The sequence below is a fragment of the Strix aluco genome, chromosome 5 (genome assembly GCF_031877795.1).
Source record: "Strix aluco isolate bStrAlu1 chromosome 5, bStrAlu1.hap1, whole genome shotgun sequence".
NCBI classification, from domain to species: Eukaryota; Metazoa; Chordata; class Aves; order Strigiformes; family Strigidae; genus Strix; species Strix aluco.
This window is the reverse complement of record NC_133935.1, coordinates 40,210,552-40,228,502: the sequence shown is the minus strand read 5'-3', so window position 1 is coordinate 40,228,502 and position 17,951 is coordinate 40,210,552. Positions and strand designations below refer to the sequence as shown.

The window sequence follows — 17,951 nt, the reverse complement described above, 5'->3', positions numbered from 1 at the left end:
CACATTCTCTTGAGACACAAAAATCTACCCAGGAACAGCACATTCACTAACAACAAAACAGGCTTCATAAAGGTAATGTTTAGAAATTGACTTTGTCATTAAATATTACTTTAGGTATTAAACAGCTCTTTCTAGCTAACCATAATTTTGCCCATTATCTTGCCTAGGATGATCCATGCAACTCGCCTTTAACTGCTGTTTTTCCAACTCTGAGGCTTTCAGCTGTGTCTGGAGGTCAGCTACTTCTGTCATTAACTTGTCATTTTTATCCTTCTCTACAATTTCATTATGTCCTGCAAAAATAATGGTGATTTGTTATGAAATTTAAGGTAATGAAAATCAATGACACGAATAATCTTGTTAGAGTAATTCTGTATCTCCTGAAAGCTGAAACAGTTAAAAGTGTGTAAATCCAACTGGGATCAACAGCCACCAAAAATTCAAGTCATCTGGGATTTTTTTTAGTTCTTGCACAAATTACATGGTGGTGTTTCATTCCTGTGATTGAATGTAATACTCCAAGGGCCAGTTTATTAAGCACACTTCTGAGAAATATGACATGTATATTTCTCTGAATTAAATGCAAGAAACTTGGAAATAACATAGTATAGGGATCTTGTTTGTTGTATTAAGAATTTCGAGTTAACTTTTATTTTTTTTCACCATTGTATGGCAATGTGCTGCTCTGTAGTGCTTTGTTTTTCCCACGGGACTGATGCCTGCTAAGTCTTAAATCATTCACAGAGCTGGTATCTGGAAATAGACACTCCAGCAGCTTGGAACCCTAGGCAAAAGGGTTTCAATGAATGAATGACTGACATCTTACAAGCAGTCTTTTAAGGTTTATAAAGTAAATGGTGGCATGAAGTATGCATCTTCTTGGGAAGGGAAATCTTACAGAGATTACAGCCTCTTGTTACTCTCATTATGGAGCTTTTTACTAACACTTTAAAAAACCTGTATAAGTACTCAGAAATCCAAGACCTTAGTCTGCTGCGGTTTACACTACTCTGGTGTTAATGTAAGTCAAATAATTCTGTAGATTTATTGCAATTTTGCACACACTTAAGAGAAAAATAGTTTTAGGCCTAAAATACAAGAAGATCTTTATTTAAGGTATTTAAAGTCATTACCGGCTGTGGGACCATCACTTGTATATGTGTGTATGTGGTGCTTATCATCCACCTGGTGAGCTAGTTGTGCTTTTTCTTTCTCTAATCGATTATTAGTTAATCTGAAATATAAAACAATTTTATTCATTTTTTTGAATTACTGTTTTATAATATAAATTACTAAAAACTGTAAAGGCCATTTCCTGATCATTCTTATTTTAGGTATATTGGCTGTGGTATTTATTTAGTTATTTAAAAGTACATTACCTTAAAAGCTGAAGCTCCCTAATAAGACTTTGCTCTGTCCTTTCACCTTCAGGGAAGTGTTTGAGAAGCTCAATCTTAAAAGAAAAATTAAATTTTTACTCTTCAAAAAACAGTATCGACAGATAATGCAGTTCAGATGGAGTTCTCTTCGATACAGGATTAAAAAATGAATGAAAATAATACTAAAGATGTAACCAAGTACTAGCTTATCACAGAGAAAAAAATCCAAGTCTACATCTACTGAGTTTCCACAAAGCTAATTACCTACAGCCTTTTTAAAGTTAGTATAGATCATTGCTACACATTTCAAGAAGAATGAAGAAAAAGGTATTCGAAAGTTAGATTTACAAAGTTAGACACACAGCTACATTAGCATAAAATTTATACATATTCTTAAAGTGATATGCCTAAATTATTTAAGTACTTTAAAAAGACTACCGATATGCTTATTTGCATACCTAGGTGTCCTTTTTAAACATAATATGAAAAGCCTGTGATTTTGCAACGAAAACCCAAATGTGTGTATGTTGACTAGAAATGACCTGCAGTTGTAATAGGTCCCTGACCATAGAGGGAGTTAGCTTCTAGAAGTGCCTTGCAGTAGAAGCTGCAGGAGAGAAAAATCAGTGTTTTAAATATGAGACTATATATGGTTTTTGAATGCAGTGACTAGTTATGAACTCTTACAAGGCTACTGTTAGTGATAGGCTTTCATTCTATAACTACATAAAATAGTAAGGATTTGGGTTTTTTCACAGTCAGTCTTCTTTGAAACGTAATTAACTTTGACCACATCCCTTCATCAGTGTTTGAGACACGAAAGAAACTGGAAAGTGTGTTTCTCCAGAGTAATACCACATAATGAATGACTTTTATCTCTGTGTTAATTTTGCTGCTGGCATATACTTCATATTGATAATGCTGACTTTAGAAAGGGAAAAACAAGGAAAAATTAACAACATTGTTTTATAGGACTCAATTCCAAGTTCTGTTGAACACATTTACTTCCTTACATAATATATATGACTTCCTATATTGAAAATTGTGTATTCGATACCTTACACTGAGAAGGGCCAGCACAAGACATCTGGGAAAGAAAACCATGCACATATTAATAAATGAGAAGATGGAAGCTAATCTAGGTGGATAGTCCTAGGGCTGCATCTTTGGAGTACTACTTAAAAGCCAAAATTTGATACATCTTTTCAAAGGTACCCAAGTTTAAAACACATCAACTCTTCCATGTGTGAAATAATATTTGTAAGGCTGCATGTAAGAGGCCATACTGGAAATAGGCATGAAGATTCCCCCTTAGGATGGCAAAGTCAATCCCCCAAAAAAGATAGGGAAGGAAGAGGGAAGTCTCTGCAGCAGCTCACTCTGCAGAACAAGCTAGAAAGATTTTAAGATCATTTGAAGCATCTGTACCTACAGGCTTTCATGTGATCAATGAAACTATAATTTTAAAAACCCTACAAAAGAATACAGTAGAAAAAAAAAATTTTCCCCTAAGACTTCAAGTCAAGAAAATATATTGATAATAAGTGGTAAACCTCATTAATTGGCTAAAATACGTAAATGTACAGTTATTGCAACTAGGACTGAAAAAACCTGTAAAAGCATGGATTAGAGAAAAAAAAGTACTCTGCCAATATAGACATTAGAAAGAAATTTATGAATATTAAGCAATCATTCTCAGAGGCATTTGGTTAAATTTTACTCACTTGTTCTTTTAGATCTTGTAAGTTTTTATCAGCATTGTGTTCACGTTCTGTTGCTTCCTGAAGCAGCCGTTCAAGGTCAGCAATGCTTTGGGCTTTTTTAGCAATATCCATTTCCATTTCCTTCAATTTAGTTTCATGCACCCTGGTAGCATTGTTATTTAGAAAAAAATAAGAGCAAAAGCTAATACTTTTGTCAAAACAGATTAAAATACCTTTAGGAGATTAAATGCCATAAAATACACCCTAAAATATACTTTGGCATTGGCCTTGAAATGATCACTGGTCTTATAAATAAGTAAGCTGAAAGAAACATAATGAAAAATACATTTTTAATCTTAGAATAAAGGCTTTTCCAAATGTTACATACAACTTTGTGGGTCTCACTTTGTGTCTCTACTTTATATTAAATGGAGCCTGGAATCTTTTTATGGTATTGCACATATATCCCAAACTAGCTCCTGCTAAAACCATGCACATCTCTTATTGATGCAGTGTGCACATGGGTCAGGTCTTACTTCAGTGCCATACCTCTGACAGTATTTTTCTTATTATTTAATAATTTATGGAAAATAATGTACTGAGAAAAGGGCTAATACAGATATAGAAGATGAAGACTCCAATGGCAAAAATGTTCTGCAAGAAACTGTTTACCCTGGAGTAACAGCACTCTGAGGAGGATTCTGTTTTGCTTTGAGCCATACAAGGCTACAAAAAGGTTTTTGCAGAATCATTGAAATGTTGGTTGGAAGGTACCTCTGGAGATCATGTAGTCCCATCTCCCATTTGAAGTGGGTTTTCAGCTAGCAATACAATCTCCAACATCTCACTACCTGCCAAAGAGCCTTCCAAAGGATCACTTGGATGTCACCTTCCTCTGCTCCATCAAATACTTTCTATTACCACATACATGCTTTGGAAGATGTCCTGCTGAGGCGCATTGTGTGTTAAAATGCCTCAATATGCTCCTCTAGGTTAGTCATGTCTTAATGTCACTCACTTACTTTAACATGATTCTGAAGTAAATGCAAATAAAAGTTTTTATTCACACCAGTTGAAATAGGCAAGTACAATTAAGCACACTGTATATATCTATCTATATACAACTACCTATCAACTAAATAGAACTAAGTAGAAATGGTTTTCAAAGAGCTGAAGAACTAAAAGAAAAACTGTATTCAAACTACTGAGCTGATATGCCTGCCATCTTCACTATGTTCCTGTCCTCCTCCTCCTGCGGCTGGCAGCCAGTTTTTGCCATCCTTCTCCAGCTAAATATGGCTGTCATCTGACCTTGCATAGAGACATTTTACCTCACCAGAGAGTTAGGGGGAAGGTTAAAAAAAAGGAATGGCTTTCTGAAGTCTCAGTGAAGTGAAATGGCTCAGCAATGTCAGAGAAGCACTAGAACTTCCCCAAGGGATCCTCTGGGAGTGCAAGACTGGGAAGTGGGTAAAATCTTGGACATCAGCAGATAGACGATTCAGCAGTGGTCTGACTTAAGATGAAATCAGACAGGTCTCTCTCTTGTCCAGCTGATTTTCCACCCTAATAATGTTGCTGTCAGAGGTAGATACCTTCCACCTCTGTTTACAACTATCGAAGAGTACTTTTGCAACATGTCATCTTATTTCATCCTGAGGTCATCCAGGAGTCCAGGACTAAGTATTCCCCAAAATTTGCTCTCTTCCATCCTTATGCAGGACATAGGCTGTTTGCTTCTCTTAATAGCATAAGCATTGTTTCGTTTTCTTGTCCTTTTTTGAGATACAGCAGTACAAGAGATGATATCCAATTAAAAACTCTTACCTCAAGAGGGATGAAATTCACCTTCCTTGTCCACTTTGATGAATCACAGGCATGTTTCATGTGAACGTATCATATCAAACTTCATATTCTATATCAATCTGTTCATTATTAAACATGCTAATGCGACATAACTAGCATCTTTGTGAGTAGCTCATTATTGAAAATGGGTATAATGGTAATGGTTTTTGGACTGGCAATGGTTTTGGGATGACTGTTTGCCAATGTAATTTTGTGGTAAGCAAACCACAAAACGCAGATCTAAAGAGCTTGCTTCTAGCAAATAAATGAATACAATTAAAAGTTGTTCAGGCTATAGAGTTAAGAATTCCAGCCTGTATAAGTAGGTTGTCATAGAAAAAGCATCTGAACTAATTGTGAAAAGTACAGATAAATTAAAAGCATATGCATAAGTTGCAAAGCAGAATCAGTGTTATAAAACTGTTTTCTTTAGTTTGTTTCACATTGAGTGGAGCAAGTGATACCTGAATTTTAAAACAACTTTCAGATAACTTATTGGTAAAGAGTTGTAGGCATTACTATCATTACCAAACCAAAAGTTATTTTTGATGCTAATTTCAAAGTCTGAGTTTCATCTAAATATCTAGAAATGGCAATTCCCACACTTCATTTTATATATTGGAAAAGATAATCCAGTGCTAGTCTCTGAGTTTTTCACCCTTCTTCTACAGATAACAGAATCAACTGGCTGACTGCAATTAGCTTTCAGGGCCTTCAGAACACACATGAAGGATCTTTAGCTATGCCTACATGTCCCAAGGAGTATAGAAATCCCAGTGGGTTTTCTAACACAACCTCTGAACATTCATACGGTTAAATGTAGATTTAAAGGCAGCCAAGCTGGAAAATGCAGGTTGCTGGCTTCCAGTTTTTGTTTCAGATTGTCATCCATGTGGTAATGTACTGAAATACCTTCTGTGTTCAGCGAAAATGATGACATTATTTCACAAAGCACAAATACAATACATTTAAGCAGCAAGGAACACAAAATACTTCCTTTACTAGAACTATCCAGAACTCTACAGCTGATCTGAAGAAGGGAGATAAGTAACTGGCTACTGTATAGAAGCAGCTAACAAAGCCAGTAATTAAGGACACTAGATCTCTGCTGGATTTGTATCAGAGGCCTGTATACTGATTTGACTTTTTAATATAGAATCAGAAAATAAAATATGGATAATATAAAACTATCTTCCAAAAAGGAAGTAAAAATTATGAAACTAAAAGTCTTAATTTGTTTGCTAATATTTAATGAGGCATTAACACCTGGGTTTATATTCTTTACTTCATTATCAATTCCTACCTTGTTACAACAGACTTCCAGCTTTTGCTGTCAGGTCCGTCAAATTGGCTCTCAGCCAAATTTAGCTTCTTAATGGTTTCCTCCAGCTGTACAGTTAACTTCTCATTTAGTATCTCCAAGTTATTCTTTGCTATTCGTAGTTTCTCTCCATTGTCAGCTTCCTATTGTTCAATAAAAACAAAGGAATACTTAACCTCACATGACGCACAGGATTATCTAGATAGGGTCAGTGCTGATTTAGAGGAAAACAGTGTGTCCAAGATCACTAACACTACAACTTCAAAATTCTGCCTTGGGCAGCTCCTCGGATGTCTCCTCTCCACATATAATTAAAAATTCTGTCATAGCAAGATTAGTGCTTAGAAAAGCGTCCATTCCATATCAATGATTTAAAAAAAAAAAAAAGATATTACCACAACCAGTAACTAACAGAAATAAAGGGATGGATTACAACGATCATACCTTTTTCAGTTCTTTACGCAGCCTCTCATTTTCAGTAATGACTTTTTCCATTCCTTTGGTTTTAGATTCATAATGCATACTCAGCTGGCCCCCCAGACGAAGTTTCATTTTTTCCATTTCAGACTAAATATCAAACAGTTTGTTAAAACACATATACGTTGCTTAGTAGGAAATTTCAGATTTCCATTTTTAAAGCAGACCATAGTTACAGCTACCTAGCACAGTGAACATAACATTTCATCACATATTTAAATATATCCTTTAAGGTACAGAGTACCTTTACATAAATCATGCAGTATGTTAAGCTAAAATTAAGTTTTGCTTTTCTGTTCTACATGTTTCATATCTGGTATTTTTAAAACATTTTTGTGCCAAACAATATCAACAAGAGGCTTGCTGCTCCATTTTCCTACTAACTTGTATATAAACTGCTATCTACAGTTACTGGAGACACATCAGTACCTTTAGCTTCTCATTTTCCTGTTCAAGACCAAGTAATTTCTCATGAGAAACAACAGCAGGAGTTTTTTTCAGATCTTCATTTTCTCTTTGAACTCTCTCTACAACCTTTTTCATCAAACCAATTGTTTTTTCCAATTCTGGGACTGTCTTTCCACTTCTACCACCCTATAGAGAGGGAAGAAAAAAAAAGTAAAAGAAAGTTCACCTTAACATTCTGAGCTACTCCAAATCTTACTTTATTGCTTATTTTCCCATTTCAATTTATATTTATAAAAAAGACGTTATATTTTGGTGTGACTTGAACCCTAAAATTTCTTGCATACTTAATTTCTCAAAGTGTCTGGTGATACATTCACCCCCAAAGTCAGCATATCAGCTCCTTCATTTTCTGTGTTACCCAAGAAAGCTGCAGTTAGTCTCAAGATCTGCTGTACTTTATGAACTAAATGGAAACATTAAGAAAATAAATCAAAGTACTACTTTATTTTTTTTAGCTTTTCTTGTAGAGCAATCCCCTGATCCAACAGACCATGCAATTTCTTGAATGCAAATACTGTTTGAGGGGTAAAAAGAAAAATGGCTGGGAGATTGAGAGAAGGGAGGAAAAGAGGGCCCTTTTTTAGCAACCATACTTCTGCTGGAGTAAAGTGACAGAAGAGCTACATCTTAAAGCACAAGTAAATCTTCTCCAAACTTTCCCAAGGCATATATGCTCCTTGCAGAGGGATAATAAATGAATAAATACAGGGGAAAAAAAGGTTGTAATTTCTCCATTTTTCTTCTTTCACTACATTCATTTATGAGGTAGAAAAGCTGTTAAAGGGTCTTCAAATGTATTTGTTTTCTCATCACCTTTGTAGCAACTGTTTTCCTCAGCAACAATAATTTAAAGATGCTGCTTTCTAGTTCTGAGCCCATGAAGTATCTCCTTTTCTTTCTACAGAGGTGAGATGGGGAAGATTTTACTCCCTGGACCCATACATAAACCCACAGAAACCAAGTTTTGCAAGAAAAATGACTTATTCTTTCTTTTCTAAAATAACTGGAGGGATTAGGAGGTTTGTGCTGGTACACAGCAGAGTTAAAGAAAAACCTCTGTCAGATCTTGGTGCCTGAAAAGGGAGGAAGATTCAGAATTTGCTGTCTCCTCAGAACCTTTGCATGAAACAGTTTTTATAAACTGAATTTCCTCATCTGCATAAGAGATAGGCAGATACACAAGCAGTCCATGCAAGGTACAAGTAAAAGAATGGGAAATATAGAATCTTTTCCAGGTACCCAGAAGTGGAACTCATTCTCCTTGTATACTGGAAGAGCTATGAAGTCACTTAAGAGCTTTTTATTAAGTCCGCTTCCTTTAAAAGGTCACAAAAACAGTTTGACAAGTTAGTGGCAAGGGAGATATCGGGTACTGCTGAAGACTTTTTTTTCCTGTAACTTCTGAAATATTGCTCTATTAAAGTAGCTGACAGTAGCTAAGGTAAAATTTAACTGTGTCACTTGCATAGTACAACAAACAAAAAAAGTTCACAAACAATAACTTACACTTTCTAACATCTGCATCAAATCAAAATACTATCTTTTAAATCATAAATCTGTACCTGTATTATGAATTTACATAAATACATGAATATAATTGAATATAATTTTCATTATTAGGGCTGTAACTCCTATTTTTTCATACAAATATGTTTCTGAAGATAACTTTAATCCAAATAAAGGCCATGACAAAATAAGGCCATGATAGTGAAAATATTTAATAGTGTAGCTCCAGTCCTTCTAATGGTCCTATTAACTCGATTTCATTAGTTTATTATAGCACTTTGGCAATTAAATAAACAAGAACCATTCCTGTTTGCTTTTGGTTGATTCCAAATAATTTAATAAAGAATTGCTTTTCTTGTGTTTTGGTTTCATTTAATTATGATGAAAAATGCTGTTACAATACTCACCCCTCTAATGCTGCCCAGCTTTCGTTCAGCATCTGCTCTCTCTTTTTTAAGAAGTTCACACATTTCTTTTAAGTCACTTACTTGGTCCTCAAAAAACAAAGTAATAAGCAACTTATTTAGATTTCAAACTGAGGTGAACAGTAAAAAATTACAGATGGTTTACTTTGAAAAATGTAAAGAGAAGGCAATTTCTCATTGCAATGACATTTTTCATCATTTCTACCAGCCATTCAACATTGTCATCTTCCATAAAACCATTAAAAAGTTACAGTATGTACCGAAAAGATGTCCATTTCTTTTTAAGCAACCCCCTAACCTGGTCAGGGTAAAGAGGACTAAAGGTAAAAAGATGTTACCTTTAGTCTTGGCAAATCCTTATTGGCCTGCTCTAGCTGGAATCTTAGCTCAACATTTTCAGATGACAGTCTTAAATTTTCATTTAAAACCTCTTGTTCTCTTCGATATTGATCACCTGCTCCTGTTCCTGATGTCTTGAGAAAATGGAGGGGAAAAAAACTATTATGAAGTGGTAATGCACTAATCATTGTATCAGTGGTAGCTGATGAAGAGCAACAGAGAATTAGTATTTGTCACAGAAAAAAAATGAATAACAGTTTTATCACCAGTTTTGATCTAATCTGCTCAGACTGTAACTCCTTCTCTTATGTGTTCTAACCTTTAGGGGAAGTTTACAAATCAGTATAAACAAGTAAAAATTTTGTCAGACCAAAATTAAAATAAATCTAAATCTAAAAGGCAAAACTACTGAGTGTAGTAAGCTGTGACACTTACCTGGGAACAGCATCTAATTTTAAGGATGTATACTGATATGTTTGTTAAATAGTACATATGGCATAAGGAATTTCACTTAAGTCAAACAGATCACAGAGCAAGTCAGGAAAAGTAGTATATAACTCCAGTTCTTAGTCTGTTAGTTCTTACAGTCTTAAATCTTAATCTGTGGAGGCCTGTAATTTCTATTACATAAAGAGTGGTTTGCATGCCTTATATTGCCAATTCAAATCATAAGTATATAGTAAATTATCCCAGACTAGTAAAGATTAAAAACTTTTGATATATAATCAGCACTTTTTATGGAATTAACCTTATGATCCATTAATTCATCACTAATAACGACAGGAATAAAGTATTCGCTTCAATAGAGCATATATTTTTCTTAGTGTAAGTAATAACTTACACTAAGAAAAAGAGACTATAAGACGACTCTTAAAGAATTATCAACTAGCTGTATGTATCATTGGGATTATTTGTAAATTTTCTGGATCAAAATTTTAGAATAGACAGTAGCTTACTTGTGAGCTGATATGCATGCCTATCATGAAAGTATAAGGTTTGCTTTATGGACCACTTGGTGACTACTTCAGTATCCCTGCAGACCATGCATAGGAAACCACTGCATTATCAAGAACAAACTATTCTATTTCTACATCATTTACACAGAAGAAATGCTAGAGGACTGCTACAGTATCAAACCTCAGGCATTTCATAAAATTCTGGGGTTGTTTCAACCCCCTCTGTACCACTTTGGTAAGTTTCATGTTCATTCTCTGCAGTGTCTTGATTCATTTCATTATTCACATTTATTTTTTCTGCTTCATAGTCATTGGCTTGATTAGAAGGTTCCCCTGAATCAGACTGATTGCAGTTCATTCTGTCAGTATCAGGCTCTTCTACACTTTCTTCATCAACAGTTGATTGCTTGAGTATTTCTTGTTTTCTCTCCTCTTCTTCAAATTCCTCATTAAGTTTTCCATTTTCAGGTTGTGTTATATTTCCTTCTTTTTCACTGCAGTTCTCTTCATCAGCTTCAGCTATATTTCTGTTTTTCAGTCCTTCCCTAGAAATATCTGTGTCCTTGCATTTCATCTTATCTTCAAGATGCTGTTCAGGAGACACTTCAGTGCTTGCATCTGCAGTAGCCTCATGGCCTTCATTATGCATGAAGCATATTTGCATGTCTGCTTCCTCACCTATTTCATTGCCATCAGTAATGCTATGATTAGTCTCATGTTTGATTTCATCCCTGTTTGAAACAGATTTCTTTTGAAGGGAATTCAAATACTTTTGTTTACTGACACTGACAGGAACAGACTTGGTCAGTTCAGTTTGGTCACAGGTACTCTGATTCAAGTTGAAGACAGAATGGAGCATGAAAGAAAAGCAGAAAACAGTAAAACAAAACAGGAAATAAAGAACCTAGAATGTTAACCTACTGTTAAATTTATTCCTTGAAAGATTTAGATAACTAATAATGCAATATTTGCAATATAATGAACCTTGTAAAAACCAAAACACAACAAAAACACCTAATGTAGCTAAAACACAGCTCAGTATTTCCCCAAACTCTGTGTATCCCAAATTTTCAGTCAGTATGAAATATAAAAGTAGTCCCTCAGTTGCAGACTCACATATTTAAAAATACATATCCCTTATTTCTCCACATATGCTAGGATGCTGAATATTTCAGCTTCTAGCTGTAGAACACAGAAATTGTGAGTGTTGGGTTTTTGGGTTTTTCTGGGTTTGATTTGTTGTGTTTTTTAAAAACACTAAAAGCTGAGTATTTCATATTCTGTTCTAGAATACTAACATTTGAAATAAAACCAGCTGACACAATACCAAATGGATAACAAATACTTTTGTTAAGTAGGTGTGATTCTTCTAGGTAATTTTGTTACATTATTAACTTACCGAGGGTCTAGAATATGTCTCTCTCGAACATTGTCTCTGCAATGCATGAAGTTTTTCCTGGAGGTATTTATTTTTGAAATGTAATTCTTCTACCACAGAATCTCGTGGGATTGCTTGCTGTGTTCTACATCAAAAAATGAATCAAGCCAAAACCAACAAATGGCTATTAATGCAGAAAAACATCCCTCAAGGTAAAAAACCCATGAACTTCTAGATTAATAGACTGGGTTTTCTAGTATTACTGGGCTAGTAATTCTAAATCAGTATTAGGCAATGTACACTATTTCAGTTAATCCCTGTGAATCAAAAGTACTTTCTTTGTCAAAAGGAATATGCTCTTCTGAGATGTGTGCAGCTTCTATTACTCATGTACACTATCAACTGTGAGAGTGGATACGCTCATTAAGGATACACTCCCTAACTGCAGCTTAGCAGTTCCAGCAACTTTCACCAACTCTAAATTGCAATTATAACTTTACACAATAGGAGCCAGATGTTTTTCATATGATTTAGCTTTTTATAATAATGAACCAATGCTGCATATTCTCTAAACATGCATAACTGCTCCCAAACAGCTTTAAGTCTGTTCAAGGATTTTTGAAGTTTCCACCTGTTTTTTTCCTTATTGAATCAGTTGGTCTAATAGAGACTATCCATCTCTTTCCACAGATTTTTTTTTTCTCATTTAGATTTTTTAGTTTTTATAGATTCTTTTAAAACGCCTCTCACCTCATGTGAGCAACTTCATTTTCTAAATCTAGATTCCGTTTTCTTAGTTCTTCCAGTTCTTTTTCAGACTCTGAGGCTCTTACTCCAACAACACGATCAACAGTGACACCAGTAGTTCTCAGTTTCTTCTGTAGAGCAATTCTCTCTTTTTCAGTCCTGCAACATCCAGTAAATTTACATTTAAAACTTTATTGGCTAACTTGCTTTCTTTAGGAGAAAATATTTTCTGTCTTAAAGAATCCACATTTGCAATTTATTTGCTCACTGAACCACACCTCCTTTTCTGTTTAAGAAGGTTACCTTATAGACAGTACAGCTTTACCAAAAAAATCCAAAACCAAACCTGGAAAAAACAGTGAATGTTAAGTCAGAATCAAACGTGTTATAAACCAGTTGCTGGTCTTGCCTGTGTTTTATGTAAAATTCATGCAGGACTTGCTAAGAATAAATACCATTTTGAAGCAGTTGCAAACCACAATCTTAACAGCTACAATCGCCATCAGAGTTTCCTTTCTCTTCTGCATCTTTTATCAGTAAAACACTGCCATTACTGTACTGAAGTCAACATAACATTTGCAGAGGGTTTGCACGTGTGTTTTTTTTTAAAAGGCTTCCATCTCATAATCCTAGAACCGTCAGTACTGCAATAGCACTACATATTAACAGTAGCACACTATCCAATTCTATCAACCTGATTAAGTAATGCAGTGGTGAGAAACAGCCTGTCTTCACAAAGGTGATATTTGTTTCATGGGAATAACAGAATGCTATACACAAGAAGCATAATAAAGGACTTAAACTAGTTTTATTCAGAGTCAGTTTCTTCTAATAAAGGCTGTTGGTTTCTACAAGGGAAAGGATACTAAAGGAGTAGCCTGCTGCTTGAAAATTAACTAATCCTTTTAATCTCAATAGCAATGTCAAATTCTAGACATCAATCTTACAACAAACTGTTATAATAGTTATAATAGTGGCAAACATACTTGGATTTCCCTTACGTCACCATTTTGTAGCTGAATCTATTAAAACCAACTCACTTGGTATAAATTTCCTTCAATGTATTCAACTGTTTGGCTAAAGCATCTGCTTCTTTTTCCTTTTCCCTTAGTTTGTTCCGCAATCCTTCCATTCTGACTTGCCATTTTTTACCTTCTTCCCATCTAATTATTTCCTCCTTGGAGGTCTGTGAAGCACATAAACAAATTATGTATTTCTTTTTGAATTTTTTTCTTAAAGCAAAATAAGTAAACATGTTAGAAAACCAAGAATGATATATTCTTCATTTATCAATTTAAAACATGAAGCCATAGCAGGCATATATTATTTACCTTATTTGCCATAAGGTAAATAACAGGCCCAGCTGGATACCTTAAGCATGCTGTAGTGACTGGTGTACAAAGCTGATGCAGTTTAATGCTCTTACCAAATTCTTCCTTAGATTTAATATTCATTTTACAAAAAAAGGAGTGACACGTTTTATGAAATTAGAGGTACTAGTGCAATGTATCCTTTTACTTTGAATTATATGTTAGTAAAGAAGACAGATTAAAGAAAAAGAAGTGTTTTTCTAAGCCAGTTTACAACCGATCTGTCTTCTGCAGCTCACCAGGAGTTTATATGCCCCTGCTGCACAGCTGTACGATTGGTCATTTTAGTTTATTTTTTCCTACGAGAAATGGAATCTCTAGTTAAAGTTACAATTCAGTACCTATAAATCATACATCAGTTAAAACCTGTACCTATGTGATCACAAATGGCTACTGAAAAATGACAGTCAATATTCCTCTAAGAAATTTTTGTTTCTATTCTTTTTTTTAAATTGGACTTATCTTTTCTCCAGTTAGCCCCTGTACCTTCATTTCTGTCTTCATTCTAAACAGTTACTGCTACTAAGGGACAGACAGAAAGCAAAATCTTGGAAAAAGGCAAAAACATGCCAAGTTTGAGAAAAATATCTCTAGACACTAAGCAACAGGTATTTAAAACAATCTCAAATTAACTGGAAGCCTAAATGCAGTCCTAGAATAATATTTAATATCATAAATAGTCTGAATGTCTTTATACAAGCATGCTATAATATTCCAGTATACTTTATGATTACTATGACAAGCCACTGATTAGTTACTGAAGTACGAAATAACAAGCAAAAAACCAAACAAAACAACTGGTAAAATGAACACATCTCCAATTGCTCAGAACCTCTTGTATATGGAGATCACTGTTGTGAAGAAATCACTTATACAGACATCATCCCTTTTAAGATTCACACTTTTGCTCCCAAGTACCTTCATGATTTTATCATTGCACTGATTTCACAAATGCACATTTGACAGCACTTACATAATCAATTTCACTGCCACCTGTAAAATTTTAAGATTTGTAACAGATCTTTAATTCTACAAAAAGAGCAGAAAAACATTAATATACCAGTACTCAGCAGCAAAAGCAGTAACAAAGAGTATGGGAAACATGAAAAAGTTACAGTCATGAAACTGCTTTTCTTCTGATCGAGTTTGGTTGGTTGTTTTTTTTTTAGAGGCAATAGGGAGAGTTCAACTGCCTAGACCTAGGCTGATGATGTCTTTAAAGCCACGATTTAAATATCACATACCTTCCCTTCTCTTACACCTTTTTTTTCTGTTTCTTCACACTTCTTCTCAAGTTCACTTTCCAACTTTTTAATCTTTTTCTGAAGTGCATCTATCAGATTTTGTTCATCAGCTTTGCTCTGAAAAATTACAAACTTTTACAAACTTAAAGCTTAATGACCACTACCTAAGTATTTTTTTCTACTCAAAAAATGACTTTCATTCCAATTCGTAGACTTAATTTACAAGCTAAATGAAATTATCTTTAAATTATTAAAACATTAGAATGTAAAGTTACATTCCAAACTGAATACTCAGCAGCAAGTAGCTGAATTAAAAAAAAAAAAAAAAAAAAAAATTAGACAATTCTACTGTAAACCCTTTCCTTCTGAAAGGGGAAATAAGGACAGCCAGGAAGATCACAAAATTCCATTTTTCAAAGAAGCTTTGAAAGTGGTAATTCAACTCCTCAGACTCTTTCAAACATATTTCAAGGAGCAAGCATTTTTCAGTCTCTTCCTTTTATTTGAGGCATGCTTCCAACAGCAAAAGCTAATAGCTCACATGTAACCCAGCTGATGAGAAAAAATAAATTTTTAAATCAAGTCTCAATGCCTGCCAGAAGTACTTAATCTTTTCCCCCCAAACCAGCATATCTATGCAGAAACTTGACCAAGATTGAACATAATTTTAAAAATCACTTCTACCTGAATGCTACTGCTTAGCCTCTTAATCCGTTTCTTCAGTTCTTCATTTTCTTTTTCCATTTCATTTTTTTCTTTCAACATTTTAGCAAATGCTTTTTGTTTCCTCTGAAGTTCTTGGTTCAACTCATCCCTTTCCTCAGACAAAGAACTTTCTCTAGCTTTACTTATTTTAAGGTTGTCTGTAAATTTTGTAATCTGGTTTTTTAATTCCTCTATATGTGTCTAGAAGAAAACAAACAAACAAACCAACCAGCAAACCCTCACAATCAGGATTATCAACAATACAACAACGCAATACAGTATTTCCTAGTACTTACCATAAGCCCCTTTGTTTGTCTGTCAACAATCTCCTGGACATTCATATTTGCCTCTTTTTCTGATGCAGCAGAAATAATCTGCTGTTCAGCATTAGCAGTCATTTCTGCTCGGAGTTCCAGAAGCGCTTTACTCAAAGCCTGAAAACAATAAATTCAAGTTCTTTTAAATGAAGAAGCTGCTGATATGAACATTACAAAACAAGAAAAGGACATTATATTTTACTATGTTATATTATACAATTATATTGTACCTCCTGCTGTACTATACATAGAATTCTTAAACATTAAGCAACATTAAACATTTATGTGACATAGGGATTAATTTTTGTTGACTAACTTTCTGCTGCTTCTCTTTTATGGCTAACTGGCTCTTCAGCTGTTCCACCAGGTTTTTCAGTGTTGCTGTGGGTGCTCTATTATTTGCTTCTTTTTGGATCTCTAGTTCAGCTTTTACACTTGCTAATTCCTTCTCCATCTGAGATAACAGGTTCCTCAATTCATTTGCTTCATCTTTTAGTCGTTCCACATCAACTGTGTGCTTTTCCTGAAGCCTAATAAAAAATAAGCATTAATAGGGTACACTGCAATAATTGTTAGCAAACACAAATAAATAACAAAGGGTACGATGTTATATTTTTTATGATTATTAAAGCAAATGACACACAGATTTGGAAACAGTAAAAAAAGACTGACTCAACAAAGAAGGCCTCCATTTAATAAGACAATTACTCAAGAAAATCAGCAAAATGAAATTAGAGTATTATTCATTCTAATTCCTGGCCCTCAGAGGTAAAGAAAGCATCTTACTTTTCTCTCCTTTTAACCAGGGGTTAAATTTGCATGAGTTTGAACTTGTTAGGCAGCAACCCCAAATGGATGTATCAGGGGATAAAAAGACGCAAAATACAAACCAGTATCACAGTAGCTTAAAGACAACTGTTACACCAAGACTCCTTGGATACTTTCTTTTTCACTGAATGGCACAAAGCTAACAACTGAAAGGTACTTTTCCAAGCCACGGTTTTTCCGTATTAGCCTTGATGAATGGCTACAGATTAAAAATAGTTTACAATTATCAACCACAGTAACTCTTTGAGTTAGTTTTTTCAGACAAATCTTAAATTCAGCAAAAACATGTTCAATTTGATAGACAGTACTGCAGCAGCAATACATTACTGACTTGATCCAATCTAATTGTGCTTATGTTAACAGTCTAAAAACTTACTGGGCTCTGACAGTCTCAAACTCTTTGATTTTCATTGAAGTAATTTGTTTTTGTTTCTCCAAATCAGATGATGTTTTCTTTAATTTTAAAACAAGTGAAGCAAGAGAATTATCCTGTTCTGCTACAGTTTGCTCCATTTCAGCTAAGCGGAGAAAATGTTTGTTGTTGGAAAGTGATAAAGTAGTCTTTTTCACTAACTCCTGTAAAACAGAACAAATGCATGTGATAAATATTTTAAGTTTTAAATTGAAGGTAAGCATTACTGATGCATTTTAAACTCAATCCTGAATATAACCAAGTATTATTATCGAACATGTTTATTTACTGAGATGTGACTCTTAGTCCAGAGAGAGAGCAGTCACACCGGTTTGAAAAAAGCTTTGTGCATCTAATGATCCACAGAATAACCAGTTAAATACAGGTTTCACCTTATCATAAACTGTCAAGAAAAAATTTGTATTGAAATGGGTTAGTTTAACATAACCACAGACTGAATAAAAAAACAGAAAAGAAAATATAACTCTCCTTCCTAGAAGTCTCCATAAATTAGGATGATAAGAATAACGC

The 17,951-nt window shown here is 34.3% G+C and overlaps 1 protein-coding gene across 5 annotated transcripts in view; it reads right to left on the bottom strand.

Annotated features, from left to right (window-relative positions):
* CEP290 (centrosomal protein 290) overlaps positions 1-17,951 on the bottom strand; it is a 55,183-nt gene that overhangs the window by 907 nt on the left and 36,325 nt on the right. For 4 of the 5 annotated variants that reach the window (XM_074827099.1, XM_074827100.1, XM_074827102.1 and 1 more), the window contains 18 exons: positions 17,385-17,584; positions 16,497-16,710; positions 16,160-16,297; positions 15,843-16,064; positions 15,159-15,275; positions 13,585-13,730; positions 12,548-12,703; positions 11,819-11,942; positions 10,601-11,248; positions 9,463-9,597; positions 9,107-9,193; positions 7,155-7,319; positions 6,693-6,815; positions 6,231-6,391; positions 3,104-3,245; positions 1,380-1,453; positions 1,134-1,234; positions 183-293 (listed from right to left, as the gene is read on the bottom strand). In XM_074827099.1, the coding sequence (XP_074683200.1) occupies positions 183-293; positions 1,134-1,234; positions 1,380-1,453; positions 3,104-3,245; positions 6,231-6,391; positions 6,693-6,815; positions 7,155-7,319; positions 9,107-9,193; positions 9,463-9,597; positions 10,601-11,248; positions 11,819-11,942; positions 12,548-12,703; positions 13,585-13,730; positions 15,159-15,275; positions 15,843-16,064; positions 16,160-16,297; positions 16,497-16,710; positions 17,385-17,584 (3,064 nt within the window). The remainder of the gene's footprint in view (positions 1-182; positions 294-1,133; positions 1,235-1,379; positions 1,454-3,103; positions 3,246-6,230; positions 6,392-6,692; positions 6,816-7,154; positions 7,320-9,106; positions 9,194-9,462; positions 9,598-10,600; positions 11,249-11,818; positions 11,943-12,547; positions 12,704-13,584; positions 13,731-15,158; positions 15,276-15,842; positions 16,065-16,159; positions 16,298-16,496; positions 16,711-17,384; positions 17,585-17,951) is intronic. The other variant, XM_074827103.1, reaches the window with a different exon arrangement.